The 24,183-nt window shown below is 33.5% G+C and overlaps 3 protein-coding genes across 3 annotated transcripts; 2 read left to right on the forward strand and 1 right to left on the reverse strand.

Moving 5' to 3' along the window:
* Positions 1-460: 460 nt before the first annotated feature.
* LOC133790927 (aminopeptidase P2) lies at positions 461-5,808 on the reverse strand. Its single transcript, XM_062228774.1, has 13 exons — positions 5,403-5,808; positions 4,872-4,997; positions 4,583-4,702; positions 4,120-4,395; positions 3,756-3,928; positions 3,301-3,549; positions 2,747-2,898; positions 2,113-2,303; positions 1,820-1,928; positions 1,557-1,711; positions 1,371-1,463; positions 1,138-1,218; positions 461-726 (listed from the first exon to the last, which is right to left on the reverse strand). The coding sequence occupies exons 1-13, from the start codon at positions 5,739-5,741 to the stop codon at positions 655-657; spliced, it is 2,136 nt and encodes a 711-aa protein (XP_062084758.1). The 5' UTR covers positions 5,742-5,808; the 3' UTR covers positions 461-654.
* Positions 5,809-5,913: 105 nt separating this feature from the next.
* Positions 5,914-8,502, forward strand: LOC133790928 (protein AUXIN RESPONSE 4). The gene is made up of 2 exons (XM_062228775.1): positions 5,914-7,267; positions 8,083-8,502. The coding sequence occupies exons 1-2, from the start codon at positions 6,062-6,064 to the stop codon at positions 8,338-8,340; spliced, it is 1,464 nt and encodes a 487-aa protein (XP_062084759.1). The 5' UTR covers positions 5,914-6,061; the 3' UTR covers positions 8,341-8,502.
* Positions 8,503-9,085: 583 nt separating this feature from the next.
* Positions 9,086-10,291, forward strand: LOC133790929 (F-box protein At1g55000). The gene is made up of 2 exons (XM_062228776.1): positions 9,086-9,577; positions 9,667-10,291. The coding sequence occupies exons 1-2, from the start codon at positions 9,158-9,160 to the stop codon at positions 10,042-10,044; spliced, it is 798 nt and encodes a 265-aa protein (XP_062084760.1). The 5' UTR covers positions 9,086-9,157; the 3' UTR covers positions 10,045-10,291.
* Positions 10,292-24,183: the final 13,892 nt, after the last annotated feature.

Genomic DNA, 24,183 nt, shown 5'->3' on the forward strand with positions numbered 1-24,183 from the left:
GAAAAGTTATATTTGACACAAAAAATAAATATATTATATATTTTAGCACAATTTTTTAACATGCATAATTGTAAAATTTAATATTTCATTAATGTTAATTTGATATTTATTAAAAATATAAAAAAAAGTAATTATTTTTCTTAATATTTCATTAATGTTAATTTGATATTTATTAAAAATATACAAAAAGTAATTATTTTTCTTTATATTTCATTGTTGATAGTATAAGATAATAATAAAATAATAAAATAAAAGTATAACATTTAATACAAATAGATAAAAATAATATAAATAACATAAAAATAAATAAAAAAATATAGTATTTATGATGCAGCATAATATGCAACATGATAAATTATGTGCTAAATTTGGCACAATTTTTGGCACACCATTGGAACAAATTTTTTGTAAAATGAGCTATATTTTAACAATGCATCACTAATTTTTACGTGGGAACATGTAAAAGAATGGACTAATCGACTCTCTCACACCATAAAATTTTTACAACATACTGTACTGTACAAGCTACAAGATTCCTTTTCTCCTCATTGCCCATAGTTAAATGTAGCATTTTCGTGTATATGTATAAATGATATGGAAATAATAACAGTATCGAAGATTCAACAGCAGCACATACACGTGGATACAGAATAATCACTGCTTGATGATTGGTCGAGTGTTGTTCCAGAGCCACTGAAGAGCGGAACCCTCCAGCAACGGCGAGACCTATCAGACCTTTAAATTAGCTTTAATTCTAGGAGTGGAAACCAAAATGGCTAAGAAATTTGCTCAGTTAAGTGTTACTTTATTGTTTTTGTATGACAACGGTTTTTTTTTTTGAAGTGATTCTTTTTTTAAGTAATGCTTCATAACTTATTGGCTAAGAAAAACCAGAACCATGAACAGTACAAAGAAGATTTATATCTCTTTCAATAAGTGCTAATAGTGATTCTACCACACTAGTTTACTTACAGACTTTATTTATGTTTTTATCGAGAGGTTAGGATTATAAGGCTACAAAATATGAACTAAGCAATATTATATATATATATATACATATATATATAAATAATGAATAATAAGTAAAGGAAAAAAAATATGAAGGCAAATGATAATGGGATCTGGTCTAATACTAACCTTTTCCCAAACTTGAGAGTGGTAATCATCAAGCCAAGCTATCTCATCCGCAGAAAGCAAAGTCAAGTCAATCAACTTAGCCTGTATGGTGAACCATCGCAGTAGTTTTGTACAAAAACTATATTAGAGCAGGCAGAGCAGCTATTTCAGAAATACTAAAACAAACTTTTCAAGAACTAATTAGCAAGATGATGCTTTAGACATTAAGACAATTAAAAACCTCGTTATTGTACCTGAATAGGAGTAAATGTGAGTTTTTCAAACCCCAGATATTCAATACCTCCAAAACGATTTGGTGTATCAACCTCTTTAACAGAGAGCAGATTCTGTGTATGAGTACAAAACACAAATCAATATGAAGCTACAAGAGAGCAAGGCTATCATTGTGCACAAAAGAGGCAAATTTTTGGAGACAGTACTTCAATTCGAATTCCAAAGGCATGGTCTTCATAATAGCCAGGTTCATTGCTAACAATCATGCCTTTCTGCAAAGGAGTCATATTTCCATATCGAAAACTAATACTTTGAGGGCCCTCATGAACATTTAATGCAGCTCCTACACCATGCCCAGTTCCTAAAACATTGACAAGAAAATGAAATAACCTTGAGCACAATCATTATTAAATTATAAAATACCACAGCCCCAAAATTTTCATGCTATATGACAGAAGTTAAGGAATACCATGTCTATAATCAAGTCCAGTCTTCCAAAGAGATGAACGAGCAAATGCATCCAAAACAAAACCAGGAGTATTTTCAGGGAATACTGCCTGATCAACAGCTATATGTCCCTGCAATTGGATACTATATTTTTTAATTTTAAAAAAAAATCATTGGCGATTAGCCCCTTTTTTCTGTTCCTTTTTTTCCTTGGAAAATCGGCGAACCGATGGCAATGAATATATTATTCTACAAAGATGGAAAACATGCATGTAAGGAACTGAATAACACTATAATCAGCAGATTAGTGGATACCTTTAAAACTCTTGTGAAGCACTCTTTTTCTCGTGCTGTAGGTTCACTGAAATGCACAGTCCTTGTTATGTCTGTAGTTCCATCAACATACTGAGCACCACTATCTAGTAGGAAGAGTTTATTTGCATCCACGATGCTACAGCTATCTGGCTCAGGTTTGTAGTGTATAATTGCACCATTTGCACCAGAACCTGAAAGATATCAAAACTGTGAGCAGTTAATGGAGGAAAAGCGCCATTTTCCAATATGAAACCAGCATTATAGCTTAAAAAATATTAATGACTGCCTCACAAAGAAATTTCAGAACTTTAAACAGGTAAAAAAAGGAGAGGGGGCAGAAAGGTTGAGCATAATGGGTCCTCAATGTTTGTTCCTTAATAAAAGAGATAGACAGAGACAGTGTATTGTAGACAAAAAAGTATTACTTTCATGCTCTAGAGAGCCGCTAAATGAATGGGCCACTTGTAATGTTTTTTGTTTTACTGTATTTTTGTCTTTCTATTGAAGATGGTGGAACAATCTTTGTACACCTTCAGTTTGTATTATTATTTTCATTAATAATACAAGTAGTGGTGTTTTGCTTCAAAAAAAAAATCTGAAATATAATAAAAAAAATACAGAAGTTGGCATATACCACTTATAGTGTCAAAGCTTGTATCCATAAAGCCACTCTGCTTTGAACGAAATTCAAGAAGCTTGTCTGCAACCTCCACCTCTGTTAATTTCACATCCTTGTGAATTTCATCTTCCAACCAGGCCCAAAATTGAGCTAGAGCAGCTGCATCCCTGCAAAGTTATCATAGTTTTAGTCTTATGTTCCTAACAAAGATATCATAGTCTTATGTTCCCAACAATATGATTTTTTAATATATTAAGGAATAACAAAAGTTAGCTCAAACATAGAAAACACATGCATGTAAGAAGTCAAGTTTACAAAATCTTTTGAAGTTTCTCAAAGTTTGATAGGCATTTCTGGTCTCATCTTTAATTGCAGAAGTTAATTATATGTAAAAGAGGTATCATCTTATAGTATTATAAGAGCAAACATAGCTACAAATTAAAGTTTAAACTATAAGGCATTTCTGACACAAAAGGTCATGTTTCATTGTTATCAATGAGACATTAAAATCCAAATGGAAAAGAACCAATATCACTATCAAACTTGATTTTGGTGGAAGGAAAAATTACCTTAAATGACAGTTTCTCATTCCTTCTAACTCAGCATCATTTTTAATTGCTTTTGCAAAAGAGACAGGAGACACTTTATAAATTCCAGCAGGAGCAGCCGACCAACCATTGAGGCCATCATTCATCTGAGTCTTACCTAACTTCTCCAGGTGCTCATAACATCTTTCACAGGCTGAATTGTAGGTGTCAATAATAGCAGCATTGACAGAAGATCTATCCAACCAAAGTGTAGCTCCATGTGCAGCCAAACTAAAACATGAAAAGGTTTACATAATCTCACGTGAATGAGTTTAAAATGAATACATAGAGACTAAAGATCAGCTTAGAAGCTAAATCATGAAATCCATAGTAGCTATGCATTGTTGGGAAAAAAAGTCTTCATAAGAAAGTGCATACTCATTCTCTTCTTGAAAGACGTGTTCACCATGCAAAAAATGTTTACATGCTAAGCTCACCTTTCTACTTCAGAGAGAATGGACTCATATGGCCTCAACTCAATCCCAGCACTCGTCAGGTGCTTCATCACATCTGTGGTGACTTTAGAATTATCTACAAATAATTTTGCCTTATTGATCTCCACCATCAAGTATGCATACATAACAGGAGAATGTGGGACGTCACTTCCTCTCTAGAAATAAAAATTCAAGAGCCATTAACCATGTGGGGTAAAGACAATAAAACAAAGATTTAAAAGATCATTGTAATATATACTAATAAATTCGGATTCCAAGGAACTAATGCATATCTGATACCACATAACAAAAGGTTAAAAACAGAAGAGGGAACAAAAAAAGGTGAAGGGGATTCTAAGGGAATTACCAAGTTTAACAACCAGGCAATTTCATCAAGCATGGATATAACAATTGCAGATGATCCAGCATCAGCAAGTTCCGACCTCAAAGATGACAATTTTGATGCCACGTCTAATCCAGCATATTTTAAGTCATGCACACGAATTGGTTTGTTCGGAGGCTTCGGTCTAGATTCTTTCCATATTTCATCCACTAGGTTTCTATCATATAGGAAAACCAATTCATGATTCTTTTTAGCAATGGCCTGCCTCAGTTCCTCTGCAGCATCCCAAGAAAAAAGGAACTGCTCCCTTAACAATATCAACAAAGAGTGGCATCATGAAACAGCCAGGTAAAAAGGAATTCTACAATCAAATGTACTCCAATTATTAAAAGAACTACTTTGATAAAAACAAGTGTGAGCAGCTATTCCGAGTGACATGGAGCAACAAAAGCTGTGAACCCATTATAAGTGATTAAGTATTGCTCACAGGGTCAATGCCAATTCTCCCACCGGGAGCCAATACATCATTAAGCCATTCACTAGTGGTAGGCACTCCAAGATTACCAGCTCGCATTAGAATCCAACTAGAACTTAATTGCTTCTCAGCCTAATAAGATAAGACAAAGAAAAAACATAATTACTCTACACAGTAGAGAACAAAAAGATTTTACCAGATTAGCTATAAAATAAAATAAAAAAGTACATAAAATAAATGTGAAATTAAAGAGTTTCATTCTCTCACCAAAAAATAATATTACAAAATTAAATTAGCAAACCTGAAGAAAATAGCGTCCGTCTGTCCATAAAGCTGCTTTATCCTTTGTTACAACAGCAGTTCCAGCACTACCCGTAAAACCAGATAGGTAGGCCCTCCTCATATAACATTCAGCAATAAACTCACTCTGGGACCCAAAATGGAACACATAAAACGAATTAATTATAAACCTTTTTTCTTCTGCTCAAGAAAACTCATTTATGCTTTGCTACAAGCATCATTATAACGCTCTGTGTAACAAAAAAACAAAAAAAAACACTATAAATGTACTTGATTAAAGGAGCTTAAAGTTGTTCACTGTTCAACATGCCTAAAAATTATACTTTTGGGCACTTGCCCTCTACTTAGAGCAAAACTAGAAACTAATTAGAAAAGAAAACACTTTGAGAAGCTCTTGCTATGAATGTATGACACTAAGACTAACCCAATTGAAGAATTAACAAAAACATCTCAAATGTCAGCAACCTGAAGTTTACTACCAGCGCTACACGGTACAGAACACTAAAAGACAAAAAGTTCCATCAAACCGAACCTGGTGAGCGTCCTGAGATGGGACGATATAGGCATCGATGCCGATCCCAGGCTTAGAGAAGAGCTGACGGAGGGCTCGAAGTTTCTCGTCGGCCTCAGAACTGGTGCGTTTCTTGCGGAGCTCCGAAGATGGCTTAGCGGAGATGGAAGAGCAGTTTCGGACAGTCAATAAAGGTGCCTTGGGGGAATTATTGAGAAATTTGGAGTGGGAATTGAATTTGTGGAGAATGGGGATGGAACGGAAGTAGCGAGAGTGAGAGGAGGAGAGAGACGAAAGAGAAGGAAGAAGAGACTGTGTGTGAGTGAAAGGGCGCATGGCTTGTGATGGTAGTGATTGCATGGTAGCAAAACCCTAGAGAGAGAGGAAGATGAGAACTGTGTGACTCTGGGAGCCAAAACGTTACACCGAAGAAGAAGAAGATAGAAAAGAAAAAACAATCTTTCTGATAAAACGGTGCGCTTTAAACTGGTATAAATGTAAATAAATATTCAAAAAGTGGTATTTCGGAAAAAGTGAACGAAAAAAAAGCTCACTCATCAAGCTCATGTTGCTCTACTTTACTCTTTTCAGTGTCTAGTATCTGATTCAGTAGCCCAATACATTTTCTTCCAGATTCAGTTTTTGCTAGGAAGGGTCCTCAAAGCTCCAAACTTCTATCAATGGCGATTATTACAGAGGAAGAAGAAGATCATCAGGAACCCATGCAATCACAAAAGAAAAGTACCAAACCCCAAGAACCCAGTTCGTCTTCAACCGCGAGCACCAAAATTCCCAAATCAGAACATCCAAATCCGTTTGCTTTCTGGTTTTACTTCACTCTTATAGTATCGCTCGTCACATCAGTTTTCATGTCTTTCAATTCTCTCTCCTCTCAAGATCCCAAATCTTGGTTTCTTAGCTTACCATCTAGTCTACGACAACACTACTCAAAGGGTCGGACTATAAAGGTCCAAACACGCCCGAATCAATCTCCGATTGAAGTTTTCACCGTCGAGCAGGGTCCTGTTTCTTCCGAAAATGTTGTTCTAGTTCATGGGTTGGGTCTTAGCTCGTATTCTTTTCGTGAAACCATTCGATCTTTGGGTGCCAAAGGAGTTCGTGCTGTTGCCATTGATTTACCCGGAAATGGGTTTTCGGATAAATCGGTGACAGAGGCCGGAGTGGGACAAAGTGGGGTTTTAGAGAGGTTTTGGGAAGTGTACGGTGAAATTAAAGAAAAGGGTGTGTTTTGGGCTTTCGATGAGATAATTGCAACTGGGCAAATTCCTTATGAAGAAATTGAAGCTCAAATGACTTCAAAGAGAAAGGTTGTGAAGCCCATTGAAATGGACCCAGAAGATGTTGGTAAAGTATTGGGACAAGTAATTGAGACAATGGGTTTAGCTCCAGTTCATTTGGTTTTGCATGATTCAGCTTTAGGGATGAGTGCAAATTGGGTTTTAGAGAACTCAAAGACTGTCAGAAGTGTCACCCTTATCGATACCAATCCAAGATCAAGACCAGCTTTGCCTTTGTGGATGTTGGACATACCAGTGGTTAGGGAACTGTTGCTAGGATTTTCGTTTGGATATTCATGGTTGATTAAGTCTTTTTGTTCGAAAGGGATCTCTGCTACAGATTTGGAGGCTCATAGAGCTCTCTTGAAAAGTAAGGATGCCAGGAGTGCGGTTGTTGGAATGGGAAAGAAGACGAATTACAGCTTTGATATTGCATTGTGGGGTGGTTCAGATGAGCTGAAAGGTGTGCCTTTGCAAGTGCTTTGGTCTAATAGTTGGTCCGAAGAATGGACTAATGAGGGAAGACGAGTTGCGGATTCACTTCCACAGGCAACTTTTGTTACACATCCAGGTGGACGGTGGCCTCAGGTAAGATAACAATTTCACCATAACGTTCCCCCATTTATTGTACTATAAACGTTTCTCAGTTGTTGGAGAATTGATATGAAGTAGAGTGATCTGAAATTAGTTGTGCTACATTATCTTTCTTTGGGCTGCATGTCAAATTCATATGTTTTGCTTTAAACCGATTTTGATTTGAGGTATCTTGGCCTCAACACAACAGAGTAGATCTGTAGAGGGTTAAACTTAGGTGGATCTAATATAGGAGTTGCTTGATGAAAAGGATTTACCTTTTTATGCCTTCATTAAAAATCCCATAATAACTAGAAATGTTTCTTGGTGAGAAGAGAACCGATCTGTACTAGATACCACACATGCCTTTCCTATTTCCTAATCACAAGTGTTCTTGGGTAGGGACTGATATTGACGTCTTTGAAGACAACTTAAATTGGTTCTTATTCAAATTTGATAACTTCTTTTGCTCATCTTTTGGTCTGAAAACTACTTTTAAGGCTAATATTATTAACAATTCTATGTCCAAGTTAAAGTTAAATTCCCAGAAATAACTGTTTTGTCTCTGATTTCTAAAAGCCATTCTTTCCATAATTTGTTGGGCTATCGATTGGTTTCCTTTATGACTGACTTCATATGGCACATTTCACTGTTAGTACCCATGTCTGCTGCTCTTTGGCTTGCCACTAGATGACACCTACTGTCTATGAGTGAAAATATGATACAGTTTCTAATGAATTAAAACTTCTTCTCTCTCCAATCCAAGGTTGAAATAAACATCTTTTTTCACATCTGAGTATTTTGTTCACTTAATTGACTTGTGAATGTAGGAGGATGCTGCTGATCATGTAGCCCAAAGCATTGTGCAGTTTGTGTCTTCATTACCACCAACTGTCAGAAAAATTGAGGAAGAACCAATCCCAGAACATATCCAGAAATTGCTCGATGAAGCGAAAAACAACGGCGATCACCACCACCATCATGGTCACGGTGAGCATGATCACCACCATGGTAGTCATGGTCATGAAGCTGGCTACATGAATGCGTATGGCCTTGGTGTTCAAGGTCATGGTGCTCATGGATGGTAACTTTGATTTTAACTTGATGTTTAATTGTAATTAGATTGTTATCTGATTGAAGTAAGTTATTTACGAGAAAGTTTTAGCTCTTGAACATTTGGGGCACCCATTGTTGTATTTCGAGTGTAGTAGTGAATTTTATACCATGAAAGTTGATATTTTTATGTTCTATTTTCCCATGTTTGGACTTTTTGGTGACATGTCAAGACCACTCCAAGGACTTTTAGGTGAAGCTGCCTAGGACACACAAACCTCGTATCATTCATAGACTGAGACAAAACAAAAAGTTCAGAGCAAACAATTTGATTGGCCATATTACCATCCACATTGTGACAATATTCAATAACCATCAACATTGATGAAATTTGCAAAATTTTCCAACTTTTTCCTGATTCAACTCTTTTAAAAACAACTATTTTGAAAATCTGGGGATTTTTATTGATACTCTTGTGAAATCATTACATACAGCGACACACCTACTACACAAAATTGATTAAAAGATTAAAGACATTACTTTTACCATATAAATTACATATTTTATAAGTAAGTTCCAATTGCTAAAAAATGACTAAATAACATTGTTAAATATTGAATAATTTGTTAATTTAATAATATCAACCACCAAATTTTATATCGAAAAAACTGTCACTTGTGAACCAAGTACAACAGTCAAAACCGCCAACTTAACCGCCAAAATATACACAATTACAAAAAAGGACCGGAAAAAGAGAAAAATTTGCAGTTGCCACCCAAAGATCGAAGCTTAAATGTCGCAATTGAGGACAAGTACTGTGTCGATTGAATATTCTCTCTCCTATTCCCAAAAATGGGTTGCTGTTGCGACGAAGAAGAGGATGATATCCTCAAGCACCTGAACCCCACCATTTCTACCCAAACCCTAGACTCATCTTCCTCCTCCACCTGCGCTTCCTGCGATGTCATTTCTCCGATGAACTCTCACTTCTCCGCCTTAACGAGCCGCGATTTGCTCCGAGTCATCTTCCACAAGCTTCCGATTCCCGACCTAGCTCGCTCCAGCTGCGTCTGTAGATTCTGGAACTCCGTTGCCTCCGATAAGGAAATCCTCGCCAGTACTTTCAAAGCCCCGTGGAAATTGGCACATGTGATCGGCGTGCCCGTCTCCGGAAGCTTTTGGAGGGACAATAATCTTGGAAAGTTCGCGATTTCTCATCGGATTGTTCGTGGCGATAGTGTAGCTAGTCTCGCCGTTAAGTACTCTGTTCAGGTATCCAAATTTAAAATCGTTTTCCCCAAATTCGAATCATCGTCGGTGAATGTTCATTAATGTTTACTGAATTGTTTTGAAATAATTAGGTTATGGATATTAAGAGATTGAACAATATGATGAGTGAACATGGGATTTACTCTAGAGAGAGATTGTTGATTCCCATAAGTGATCCCAAAATTCTTGTTGGGCGCACTTGCTATGTGGAGCTTGATACTTATGCGAAGAGGGAAGTAGCTGTGGTGTATCTCGACGGTACCAGCCCGAGTGAAAAGATTCCATCTTTGTTGCAGAGGACGACCTCTGAGCAAGCCAAGAAAAGGGTTATTCATTCCTTGAAGAGGAGCATGCAAGTTGATGATGGGACTGCCGAGTACTACTTTTCCATTTCCAATGGAGATCCTCGAGCTGCATTCTCTGAGTTCTCTGAGGATCTTAGGTGGGAAAGGGACGTGGGTTTGAGCTGAAACTTGAGCTTGGTTGAAGATGGAGCCTTGAGAAATGGTTAAACCATTCACACTCGAAACTGCAAATGCTTTTGTTTGGTTCGAAGCAGTCAAGTTGTGAATTTGCTACACACTATGAATCATCCATTTATGATTGTTGTCAAATGTGATTATGTTGGAAGTATTTGTAAATTAAATAAAAAAAAAACTTGGACTGTGTAATCGATATTTCTATTTAATGAATTAAAGACAGTATTTCGTTTGAGAATCTAGTCTTAAGATTCGACTGTGATTCTTGGGACAGCAGCACATCAAATCGGCGAGGTTTTTACAATATGCTTTCATGGTATCTCTTCAATGCTGAGGAACCTTTTTTTATTTGATCAATCATAATGCTAAGATTTTGTAATCTAATTTTGAGTACTCATTTTATTATAGTATGATTCTTAGCTTTTAAAGTTTTGCTTTCCTTGTTTCTCTTCAACCGTGATGATTTCTTTAGTATAATTATAACCTGCGTCCCTTGTTTCTTTTCAAATTATAGAGATTTTTTTTATCTTACTCTTGCATAATCTATGAGCATTTACGACCTGCTTTCCTTGTTTCTTATCAAATTCTGGGACTTCTATCTTATTCCTGAATAATTCTGAGCTTTTACATTCTGATTTCTCTCCTCTCTCTCTCTCTCTCTCTCTTCAATTCTCAGGATTTCTTTCTTATTCTGGTATAATTCTGAGCTATTACAGTAATCACGTCTTTCATTGCTTCTTTTCAATTGTGTGGACTAATATCTTATTCTGGCATTATTCCTGGCCGTTTACAGTCTTCTTCACTTTGTTTATTTCGAAAATCTTAGGACTCTATTGGACTTTAATATTATTCTAGCACAATTCCAATCTTTAACCATCTACTTACCTTGTTTCTTTTTAGTTTTGGAACATTATAATCTTAAGATAATGAGGCCTTGTTTCTTTTCAGTTTTTAAGACTCTTCCCTTATGATTTTATAGAATTGGTAGCATTCTTCATCTTTTCTCCAACACATTTCTAAGCATTTACCATCTGCTTTCCTTGTATCTTTTGATTCTCGCCACTTTGATCTTCTTCTTAAACTCGTTTGAGGCTTCTTCTTAGGTGAAAAAAACCCAATGCATTAGGGAATGTAATGTAAGTATATATAGCCACTGGGAAGTGGGAACTGGGAAGTATTGAAATCTGCACAGGGTAAAGAAAGTGTGGCGTGAAATGATGAAACACTGGTGCACAAGTTAAGCTGCCATGAAATATAAGTCTTAGTATTAGAGAATTTTTCAGTTTATTAACAAGTTAAAGTCATAAAAAGTAGTAATGATCCATTTAGATAGTCTGGTGTGGCTTCGGTGGCGACTAGATCAACGCTTCAAAGAAGAAAACTATACAAAGTTTATAGTTTTGCTGGCCGCTTGTTCATCGTATGAACTTCATATGTACCTTTCTACATTGAATCTAATCTATTTGGACTGAAAAATATAATTTTTTGTTAAATTAAAGGTTACAAGTCTTGATGCTTACTGTCACATAAGATTTTTATGATTAATGAACTAATATGAAATTTGTAACACCTCATCCTTGTATTATATAAATGGAGACTTTTCCCTCATTTTTTTCGAACACCAATTTTTTTTCTCTGAAGCTTGCTGCACAACTGTTACATTAGTTGTGAGCTTCTTTCGTATGGTTTTCAATGGGAATAATAACTCTGGTATATAGATTCTTTTGACAAGGTATTTAGTTACTATATACATAGTAATTTTATCGTAAGAGCATGTTAAAATTATTTGCAAGTCACTGTGAAGGAGGTATTGATATTGTCCGAGTGGCATAAGGTTACAACTTACGTGATTTATTATAAATATTAATACATGACAGTTGTTGCTTGATGAGATGGGTTAATGTTACAATATTTTATATGGACTGACATAATTAAGTGTTAGCTTACTTAGTGTTAATTTTGGCATTTAAGGATAATTGTATATTCATATACATGGTATAGTGCCGATTATGGAATTTAGACCATAATGGATGGTTGATTTAACTAACCATATTAGAAGTATATAGTTGCACCCTAATGACTATTAGCTGGTCCATTAAGCAATAGTCCACCATAATTATTGATACGGGTGAATCTTATTTCACAGTCACGAGCCTAGTCCATTATAAGATATTAGTCTACCTCGGCCCATTAACCAAGCCTAATCCATTTATGGTGTATCACATGTTATGTGATAAAGAGTTATGGTTTTTTGGAAGTGGGGCTGGCCTTGTGGTTTTGAGACAGGGCAGCATCCATTGTTTCTCCTCATTCTTTATCTTTGATGATCTGGTCTTGTCTCTTCCAGGTTCAAGGATGGCACCAATAGATGAAGAAGGATTAAAGGCAGCAAGGTAATGTAAATGAAGGAGGTACATTTATGAGTTTGTGATGTTTTAAACAAGATAAGTGATCTTGATTTTAATATAGTTTCAGTAGTTAAGAGTTCTAAAAATGGAAAAATTATATGTTTATGTGATGATAATTATTATGTGTTTTAAATGTAATTTTATATGACAAAATTGGGTACAATAGCTACAGATTTTGGCAATTGCAATTTGCAATTCCTCAAAAACTGTTGATAATTTTGTTAGTTTTCCAAAGCATAAAAATCAGTTAACTTTGAGCAAGTCAAAATATATGTTTGTTTTATTAAAGCAATTCCTTGTTGGGCTGTTATTTTGATTTTAAGCCCAAAACCCAATTCAAATAGCTAAGCTCTTGTTTTAAAACTCAAGTCTAATAGTAGTCAACTTAGTTAGCACCTAGCTAAAATTGGCATTTTCCTTAAAAACTTTTGAATTTATTTTTCAATAAACTTATTTATTATATATTACTCAAAATAAAAACATTTAAAATAAATTAATATTATAATAAAATAAACAATAGGTAATTCTTAAATTTTTTTTTTTGTTCAAAAAATATTTTTTATAATTTATATTTATTAGATATTATTTTATTTTAATAATTTTAAATTAATAAATCACTAGAGTTTATTATATACTATAATATTATTTTTATATCTCATAATAATTTATAAAAAACATATAAATTTTATATTTTAGGAAGATAAAAAGTGAAAGTTTTGAGATAACTTAAGCTTTACATATTTGTGATTATATCATGAACTAGATTATAATATCATGATCATTATAATTTGAATCTTAGCTATATCGACTAGTTATAATATATATACATAATAATATGTGCATATTATATAATATAGTATTTTTGTTTATGATCACTTTATTAATGTCTTACAAAAAAACATATTTAATTTAAACATGTAAATTTGTTTTAATAAAGTAAATATGACACTTTGATACAACTTTTCCAACTCACAACACTTTAAAATTTATAATTTACCAAACACTCGACAACTTTGCCTCACAGCACAGTTGCAGTTGCTTTTCTCCACAGCACAGGTAGAAAGCATTCATCAAGGTAAGTACAATGTCTCACCTGCACATATTAGTCGAGGATGCTATGAGAGAGCATTATCCTAAGTTGAGAATTGTAACACACTTGTTGTTAGTAATTTTCAAACACTTGATAAAAAAATAGGGTTTATACTTTTTTGGATCCTGTGTTTTGTCTCATTACTTGTTTGCACCTTGTGCTTTGACAAATTACTTTTTAGACCCTATATTTTATAAAATTGTTCAAATAGACTCCTAAACCCAATTTTGATGATGTAAAAATTGAATATGATAACATAATTATTAGACAGAATGATCGTGATTTTGTTTAGAATTGATAATTTGGTGAATTATTTGTGATTTTAGTTAAAAAGAATACTTTGACTAAAATCATAGTTATGGGTATATTTGAACTATTTTACAAAACACATGGTCCATAAAGTAATTTGTCAAAATACAAGGTCCAAACATGTAATAATACAAAATATAAGGTCAAAAAAAGTATAAAACCCAAAAAATATATTATTTAAAAAAATTAATTCATATACAAAATTTAGTTCAATATTTCTCTAATTTTTATTATTTTATAATTAGATATGTCACTACGTTGTCAAATATTTACATATTATATTTTAATATAATATGTATGTTGGTAATTTTAGGAATTTAGTCTACATAATGATATTTTCTAAAAGATAATTGCTAAGGAACACTATTGGTGTTCAACACCACAAGAAAGTGACATATTGTTATTGGTGCAATATGTCAAATGTGTAATATCAGATCTCACACATTTGAATTTTATAAGTATTATGGGGTATCACAAACCAACTATTGAGTATCATCTCATGTGGTATTGTATACCTTAAGGTGTCAAATAACAACACTCTTTCTAAAATACTATTATAATTAGAAGGAATGCTCATTCTATTATATTAAATTGTATTTCTTCCATTTCTTTTCCCACACTCTAATAAGTCATAAACACATCAATACTTGGTCTTGATTGCCACCAATAAAAGAAAGAAAAAAAGGATCTCCAATACCGGAGCTGAGACAAGTAATGTGGTTTTTCCCTCTTAAAATGACAACTCGCATCGAGAAGAGAAGATGCCAAAATAAGAAAATGAAAGTCACAAGTGTGACAGTGTTTAGTTTGAGATTTAAAGTTACGTGGTTCTCTTGTGATTCTCTAAGCACTTATTCTTGATATTCGAAACACTGTCGTTTTCACTTTTAGCAGCTTAACCTGTATACGTTTTTTTTAATGTAGTCAATTTATTGTTGAGATTCGATTTTATTTCAAAGAAGAAATGCCAATGTCCAGCTTTAATTGTCTTTGATCAAACTACTTTCTCACTCAACAAATCAATAAATAATATTAATGATCTTCTTCTTCCAAGGACAACCACAAACAATGCTGCTGATTCTTTTCATTTGCATTGTTTTCTAGCTCATCTATTAACTCTTTTCAACGCAACGTACACATCATTAAAATACACTTCATTTGGTGAAAAAAAGACTAACTCTATCTAATCATGTTTCACTTTCATGAGTTTCATAGCGCCGTAGACTCTGTATTATTTATTTTAGAGTTTTTTTATTTATATTTTTTACACTTTGCAATACTTAAGTCTTTTTTAAAGTTGATTTTATATCAATTAAGTCTTTAATTTTTTCAAATCTTATCATTTAAGTCATTAAATATTTTTTTTTTCAGTAAATAAAATATAAAAAATAATGAATTAATCTTAAAAAAAATTGAAAAACTTAATTTATGACAATACTACATTAAAAAATATATATTTTCATGATATTTAAAAAAATATTTAATGGTTTTATAAATTAAATTAATTTTTCATTACAAAAAATTCATATCTATAAATTTTTAATATTAATAACTGAACTATTACGAGAATATCAATATTTATAATGTACATATTTATTTTTTATTTTGTAAATTTTTTCTATAAGTATTATTAAGTTTTAAAAAAATATATAAAATAAAAAAAACATAAACATAATAAAAATTAATAATATCAAGATAATCGAGAGATAATATAGTTATTAATATTAATTATAAAACAACAATGTTGGTAAGAATATTTTTTTAATAAAATATTAATTTAATTTTTAAAAATATTAAATATTTTTAAAAATGTCATGAATTTTTTTTCTAATGTTATGTTTGATATTATCATATATTAAATGTCTAAATATTTTAAGAATGATTCACCATTTATTTTGTATTTTTTTTAGATATTTTCAAAGAAAAAATAAATAAAAACAGCATTTAGGGACTTAAATGGCATAACTTGAAAATGTTGGGAACTTAACTGATACAAAATCAATTTTTATAATCTAAATATTACAAAGTATAAAAAATGAGCACACATCTGAAAGAAACTCTTTATTTTATATATTTGTGCTCTATTTTTTTTTCATAAATTGCAAGCCAAAACTGAGAAAAAATAAATAATTTTGGATAGCTAAAAAAATACTTGGACGTTTTGAAACCAAAATTAATATTAAAAGTTTCTAAAATGCACATGGGTGACCAAAGCTAAGCGGGCCAGGTCGAAGCCTAAGGCACCACAAGTTCAAGTCTTGAAAGTATCAAAAAAATAATTAAAAATTAAATAAAATTTATAAAGTATAGGATTCTAATATTTAAATTTTACAAGGTCCCAGTTTTAATTAGGATAACTCTTGATAATACAGCGATAATCTCTTGTACTTTGATTAAAAAGAAAAAAAAAATATAATATTATGAGTTGTCTATTTATTGTAAAGAGAAAATATTAGTTTGACCGAATTGTTTTTTTCAAATAGGTAATTGATCTAAATGTTTTGTTAAATGACAATTCAGATCTTATATAAATTATTATTTTAATAAAATACATAGTTTGAATTGTCATTTAATAAAATACCTGGGTCGATTACATATTTCGAAAAAATACAATGGCCAAAATGTTAGAATTATAAAACACTCAAGCTACATACAAAATTCCAAAAACTAATCATATTACTAAAGTGCTTTAATATAAAAAAAACTCTAAATCATGTTTTTATAGAATATTTGTTAAATAAAAAAAGAAGATGATCATGAGAGCGGGAGCACTAACCTGAAGTCATAATATGTATCTCTATGAGAGAAGAGTCTATCTTTTTTTTTTCTGCTAATGAGATTATAGACTTACACATATATAGGGACCACAATCCTAATAAATAATTAGTGATTTCTAATTTTGCCCATTATAAAATTAATTTTCTTATTTCTACACATTAAATTCACAACACTTTAATACCCTACAATATTTATAATATAATTGATCACTTAATTTTACATCACACTTTATAATAACATTATACATTAAATATATGTACTTATAAAATAAGATTTTAATCCAACACAAAATAGTATTTTCGCTATTATAAAACATCATATTTTATAAGAATAGTGATGTTTACCAAAAATATGCATTTAAACATATATGCATACACAATATGCACCAAATTTGTACACACCCTCACATATAACAAGTTTTTTTCAACTAATAAAATCTATTAATTGTCAAATTTAACACATTGCTAATTAAAAAGCCAATCAAAGCATTATTTTTTATTTATTTACAACTTTTCAATATTTTTATAATTTTTATTTTCAAATAATATTCCATATAATATAAGTGCTTAACAAGTTTAATATTAATATTAGCTAGAGATGTTGTATGACATATATACATTCTCAAAACCTAAAAGTAAATCATCAACTAAAAAACTGGCATTTGGATTTTCCGTTTTTTGTTTGGATTCCTTTTCAGGTTAGATTGGAGATTTATGAACTAAAAGTGGCCCTAGACTTGAGAGAAAGCATAATTTGTATCATTTATATTAAAAGGAATTAAGGTTTCTTTGAGAGAGACAAAAAAATAAGTGTCAAGGTTTTGGCCGAAAGTAATGGGAATTGTAGTTTTAAAATGAAAAAGGAGGAAAACGACATTCAGTCTCTTCCAAGTAGTGAGATGTCGTTTTACATGATAAACGGCATCGATATAAACCATTTGGTCTCCTACCTAATCCTCTTAACCTAATCAACAAACTATTTATATTACATGCTATTTAATCCATACATACATAATTAAGTAAGACTAACAAATGTCAATTTAAAACTTAGGACATGTAAATGGATAATTTATCAAATAAAAAATATTTATAGTTATTTTTGTAAAATAATTTTAGTTTTGTGGAAACCATTATAATTGTCATAAGTAGTGTCATTACGAGCATCTTCGAGTGCCAAAAAATTGGTACAATGCTATATTTAACATGTCTTAAAAAAATTATGACTCCAATAATGTTTCAAAAAGTTTATCAAATTTAGCATATGCTAGAAGTTGTGCCAAATTTAGCACAAAATATAACATAGACCAAATTTGTTACATCAATAAATGTCACATTTTTATTTACCATATTACCACTAATTATTATAATTTAGTAATTGATAATTAATGACCAACTATATATTATTTTTTAATGACAAATTTCTTGGAGGATATAATTTGTATAATAAACAAAATTTAATTTTTGTATATTCTCAACAAATATTAAATGAAATATTAATTTTTTTTGTGTAAATTTGCATCTTGTGAATTGGAACACAATTGCAAATATTTGGTCAAATATAACATTAATTTATTCTTTCTACTAGATTTAGCATAAAATTTATATTTTGCATTAAAAATAGTCTAAATGCGTTCTAATAATTCAGATTATGAATGTACAATTATTAACTTCCTTTAAGAAAATCATTAATTTATAGTTCATAAATATCATAATAGGTAATAAAGAAAATATCAATATAACATTATTAATGATGATTAAAGTAGTCATTGAAAATAAAATTAAAAGTTGTTAGCAAAGAAAAAGCAATATTCCACATGATCAGACCATTGCCAAACAGAGAAAGATTTTGGCCATATATATGAGTATGAGTTTAGGCACTTACAACATCTCTAATGAAATGCTAAATTAGTGATACATTGTTAAAATATAACTCACATTATAAAAAAAAATTCTCCAATGGTGTGTCAAATTTGACACATGCTAAAAATTGAGCCAAATTTAGTACACAATTGTATGATGCATATTTTGCATCACCATAAATGCTACACTTTTTTTATTTACTTTTATATCATTTTTATTATGTATATCTATCAACATTAAATGCTAGATTTTTTACTTTATTAATTTTAACTATCAACAATAAAATATAAAGTAAGATTATTATTTTTTTTTGTATATTTTCAATAAATATCAAATGAGTATTACTGAAATATTAATTTTTGCATCAACTTTTACTATTGTGCATTGAAGCATAGTGCTAAAAATTGTACCAAATATATCACATGTAAATTTTGTGTGCCAAAAATAGCACAATATTTACATTTTCCATTGAAGATGATCTTATAAGTGCAAACCCAATTCAAATGGCATGATTAATTTAATAAAACTTGCACAACATAATTAAGTACTTAATTATGTTTTCCAAATAAGTTCAAAACACTAAACCTAGCTAGCTACACTTTAGACCATTTCCAAATCTATAATACATTGCTAAATATAGCATACTTCAAAGAAAAGTTTCACTAATAGTATACTAAAATACTGCAAAATTTGGCAGATGAAAAGTTTATTCAAATTTAGATTATAATACGCATGATCTAAATTTGAATCAACAATAAATGATTCATTTTTTATTTATTTTTTGCCATTAATTATTATTTTTAGTATTTAATTTATTATTAGTATTAAAACATTAAAAAATAGCATCATATTATTTTTTAATATTTTCAATAAATATTAAATGTTCATTAAATGAAAATTCATTTTTATATCTATTTGCATTTGAGTATAGTTGTAAAAGTTGTATCATATATGTTATTTATTATTTTTTGTGATGTGAAATGTATTCTAACTCATAACTCATGGGCATTTGTTACCATTTTTATTGAAAGAAAAATGAAGGTGAATTCTTCATTTGGAGCACACAATAATAATCTTTATATATTATAAATGCGAGTTTTACGTAAATTGTTGGTTTTCGAATTTAACATTTTTTTAAAAAAAATTTCTAACACCATTAGTTTTAAAGTCATCTAAATAAGATAAATAGATTAAAAAATAATAAAGTTATCTAAATAAGGTAAATAAATTGAAAATAAAAATAAAAAAAATAATAAATAAGCCATAATAATTTCTCTTCACATATTTTAAAATTTCATATTAAAGTATTTAAATTACTCTATCAATTATGTTTTAAAATTTATAACAAAAAAATATTTATGGGTTTAAATTTATTTTTTTCTTTCATGTTGACGCCGTTTTTCGTCAAACAGTGAAAGAAGATCACATAAACAAGAATTGATAATGGCCAAATACAATAAAACAAATCAAACACACGATTTTTACGTGGTTCAGCAGTTAAATCTGCCTAGTCCACGAGTCTCTGTTATTAATCTCAAGATTATCTCTGAAAATTCTCAAGCATGAATTCTTCAGAGTTTTCTCTCAAAGATCAGAATTTCGGTCCATTTACAATGATGCATGGCTTCTCTATTTATAGAGAAGGCTGCAGAATACTATCCCACATATTTTGGGTAGTTACTCTTTTTGTGTAAATAAAATAAATGGCTTTAAATGCCTATAATCAGATATAAAAGGAAACGTCCTTGAAGACCAGGAAACGCATAACTGATCAAATAATATCCCACGATTCCAGGGGATTTACATTAATGAATGAGGATTACATCTCATATTTATAATACTTGTACATATTCAAGATGGTTATCGCGTATCTCTAAGGCTTTAGCTTCCCAGGTTTCCCGTCATCTGTCGAGCTGAAGATATCTCTCGAGTTCACGTGGCTTTCGAGATCGCACGTTCATCGAGCTCGCGACCCCTGATCTGAAGTCGTCCCTGAAGATGAGGGTGTTCTCGGAGCTACCTTCCGATGTCGCGATTGTTTCGAGGTCGCCATATTCGAGGTCATATATCGTACTTTGCAGGCTCGATATACAACCCTGGAGCATACTCTAATCCTTACGAGACCATTTGTTGTGAATCCAACTTTCGAGGTCATATTTACCATGGCTCGAAATCTGGGTATAACATCTTGCCCCCTCAAAAGTATTTGTTCGAATCCTAAGAGAAGAAAACTTTTGAACTACTTTACTTGAGAATTGTATCGTCATACACTCTTAAAAATGGACACGCGTCAGCTGGGTATTGCTCACTTTAGGCACTTGAGTACCTGGGAAACACGCCCACGATCGTCCGTCTGACAACTTTTCGGCGCCTTCTTGTCATTGATCCCCATCCGTTCGATCTAGTGAGGATTTCATCCGACGCTCCTGATTAATTCCTTTTCCCCACCTATATATACAAGACCCCACTCTTCATCTTCTTCTTCACTTTTACCTTCATTCGCCATAAGCAAGAAAAGAAGAAAAACAAACCCAGAGACCTCTTTGCAAAGTTCCTATTCTGTGCATGTTTTCTCGACCAAAGAAACAAAGGAATCCTGGTCTGTTCGAGTCAGTGAGTTCTTTCTTGCAACCTCTTCTTCAATCGACAATCTCTCTGCAATCGCCATTACTGTGTAAGTATGCCATTTTTGTTTTCATTCTGCCAGTTTTTATTTAAACTGTTCTTGCTGTGTATCTGTTTATACTGGTTTGCATCCACGATAGGAAGTTTTAACCCGATAGGTTTTCATGCCTTTTAGACTTTCATTCTGGATTTTCGTCTCTGGTTTATACCCAGTTTTGACGTTTGAGTGTGGTTCCCATTTTCTGGGTTTTGAAATTTTTAGGCAACATTTCTTGTGCACTAAGTTTTCAGATAAAAACGTGGGTCTTGATAAATGCACGAAACCCAAAGACGCCTTTCCTGGTTAACCGCCACTCTTCTTTCCCTTGAATTTCGGGATTTTCAAAAAATTATCCACACTCCTTTTCTTTTTCGTGGAATACACGCCCCTGACTCTTCAATAAGGATCTTAGTATTTAGTGTCTCGTTCCTAAATTTCCGAGCTCATTCCATTGAGCTCGTGATTCTTGCATGCATGGCCCTCACCATATTTTCTTTCTCGTTAGATGTCACAGAATCTGGAAAGACGGTGGGGGTCATTGCTGGCAATCCCTTACGAGCCAAAATCTCCGAGCCCAGAATTGCTCTTCGCCCGGAACCAACGTCGGATAAGAGAATACGAGCTTGCACGCGAGCAGGAAGACATTCGAGCCCACTATCGCCACCAGATAGACGAGGTCATTGAAAATAAGAGAAGAGTTCTTCGGGAGGCCCTCTATCCGGAGCTCAATTCAGGACCTAGGCCAATTCCCCTCGACCCTGCGCTAAGAGTCACTGTTGCATATCATCCAGGGGAACTCCAGTTTTCCTTAATGGGGGAACCTTCCTCCTCACAGCCGAGGAGAGAGATGTTCGAGGCCGAGCTCTACTGGAGCACGGTTACCACAACCAGCCAAATATCTGAAATCCTGGCCTTCCATGGCCTTCATTTGTCAGGCACCTTGAAGTGTCGAGCTCTGACTGGTCAAGAACGGAGCTGCTTCGCCCCTGGCGGCCGTGACGCCATAGTGAAATATGCGGCATGGAGCCAAGAACATATGAGGACAGGAGCACTGCTGCCCTTGAAGTCTTTTTTCAAAGACTTTACTGATTTCGTTGGGTTGGCTCCGTTCCAACTCAACACCAATTCGTACAGGGTGCTGTCTGCCCTGAGGTCCTTGTTCCACGAGCTGGGGTGGGAAGGACCTTCACCTCAAGAGATTTTATATCTCTTTTGTTTGAAAAGTAACCCCTCCCGAGCTCGGGGAGGGGATGGTTTTTACTATCTCTCGAGCTACCCCAAAGAGACGAAGGTTTTTGGGGATCTTCCCAACCACCCGCCTGATTTCAAGAGGGCCTTCTTCTGGACAGATGGTCTGTCCCCGTCTCGACATTATTCGTTGAGGCGGATTCGTAAGTATTCTCGTTACTTTTATTCCTGAGCTCGAGACTTTAGTTCTTAAATCCACATTTAGTTGAAATATGTTTCATTTTTCAGCTAACTTTCAACGTCTCACCACTAATGAAGCGATGAAGAGGCACAGAGAGGCCTTGCTCCAACTCCCTTATGGTAGGAGGTCTCTCTCGTACCTATTACATGAGGGCAAGCTCCGAGCTTGTGGGCTGTTGGGTGAGGGCCAGTCAACCTTTGACTGGTCCAGTAAAAAATATGAACACTGGGAGGAGGTGCCACTGCCCACAGGCGCCCTTCCTCCGAGGAGAGAAAGGAGGCCATCACTCCCAGTTCGTCTGAGGAGTCCGCGGTCCGGGAATGGGGCCAATGATGAAGCCTCGAGCTCGGACTCAGATGAAGGTAAAGTCCTCCCTACTTCGAGGATGTGGTCCCCCACATTACTAAAACACGGGCCCAATAGGTTAGTCTCGTGCCCACAGGATAGATACCACTTCTACATATGGAGTTGGGTAGATGACTGTGTCCATAGGTTCGATAGTGGGCTCGGGAAATACGATACCATGTGCACCACGGACGAGGTGTGGAATGGGATAGCTGTTGTAATGCCCCAAATTTCCTAATAAGGTTTAGGACCTTGATTAGGAGGCCGGGAGGGCCATAATTGATTTAATATGTTATAAAATGAATATATGCATGTTAATGTGAATTATATTATTATATGATGATAAATGCATGCGTATGGGAGTATTTAAAATGATAAGGGCATTTTGGTAATTTGGCCTGTTGAGGGCATATTTATAAATTGGGTGCATATTGTAATATGTGAATGAGATCTCATTATTATGAAGATATATTCGAGCTATGCAGCATGAGACGGTCATATATAATGAGTTAGCGGTTTTATCATAACGGGGTCAATTTTGGGGTAATAGAAAGGTTATTTGGTGATAGATTGGGAATATTTGAGATCAGGGTGAAATTCTGGAAGTTTTGACTATAGTGTCCCCGGGGGTGTTTTCGGGACCCCGAGCACTAGGTTTATTTAAGGGTACTTAAGCTTGAAGTAGCTTGACAGATAAGAACATACGTTAGAAACTTCTCGTTCTCTCTCAAAACAGTCTGTTTTACCGTTTGAGCCTTTTTGAGGAAATTTTGAGTTCTAGGAGTCGGAATCAAGCGAGGGTCGAGGCATAGCGATCCTAGGAAAGATTGGAAGCTTCTTAACCGAAGGATTTGACGAGAAAAAACCCAATCGAAGGTAATCTAAGTTTGAAGTTTTAAGTTTTTAAAGTTTTGAAGCTTAGAATTGGACTTTGTTAATTGTTGAGTTTTTGGTCGGTTTGAGCTTTGGGTTTTGAAGGTTTTGGAGTATTGGGAAGCTTGGGAACTTTGATTTGATGATTGGTGAATGTTTGGGTATGTTTTTGGAGGATTTGGAGTGTTTAAAACGCGTTTGGGAATGGCCCAGGGTTGGGGGCCGCAGCTCTGTTCTTGTGCGCTGCGGCCCTAGTTCGAAGAAGCAGGTGTCAGGAAGTGAGCCTTGCTGGGCGCCGCGGCCCTAGATGGAGGGCACCGCGGCCCTTGCCTCAGAGAACCCTGGGGGCCGCGGCCCAAGGTGCTAGGGCCGCA

This window comes from Humulus lupulus, chromosome 7 (assembly GCF_963169125.1).
Source record: "Humulus lupulus chromosome 7, drHumLupu1.1, whole genome shotgun sequence".
In the NCBI taxonomy this organism is placed as follows: Eukaryota; Viridiplantae; Streptophyta; class Magnoliopsida; order Rosales; family Cannabaceae; genus Humulus; species Humulus lupulus.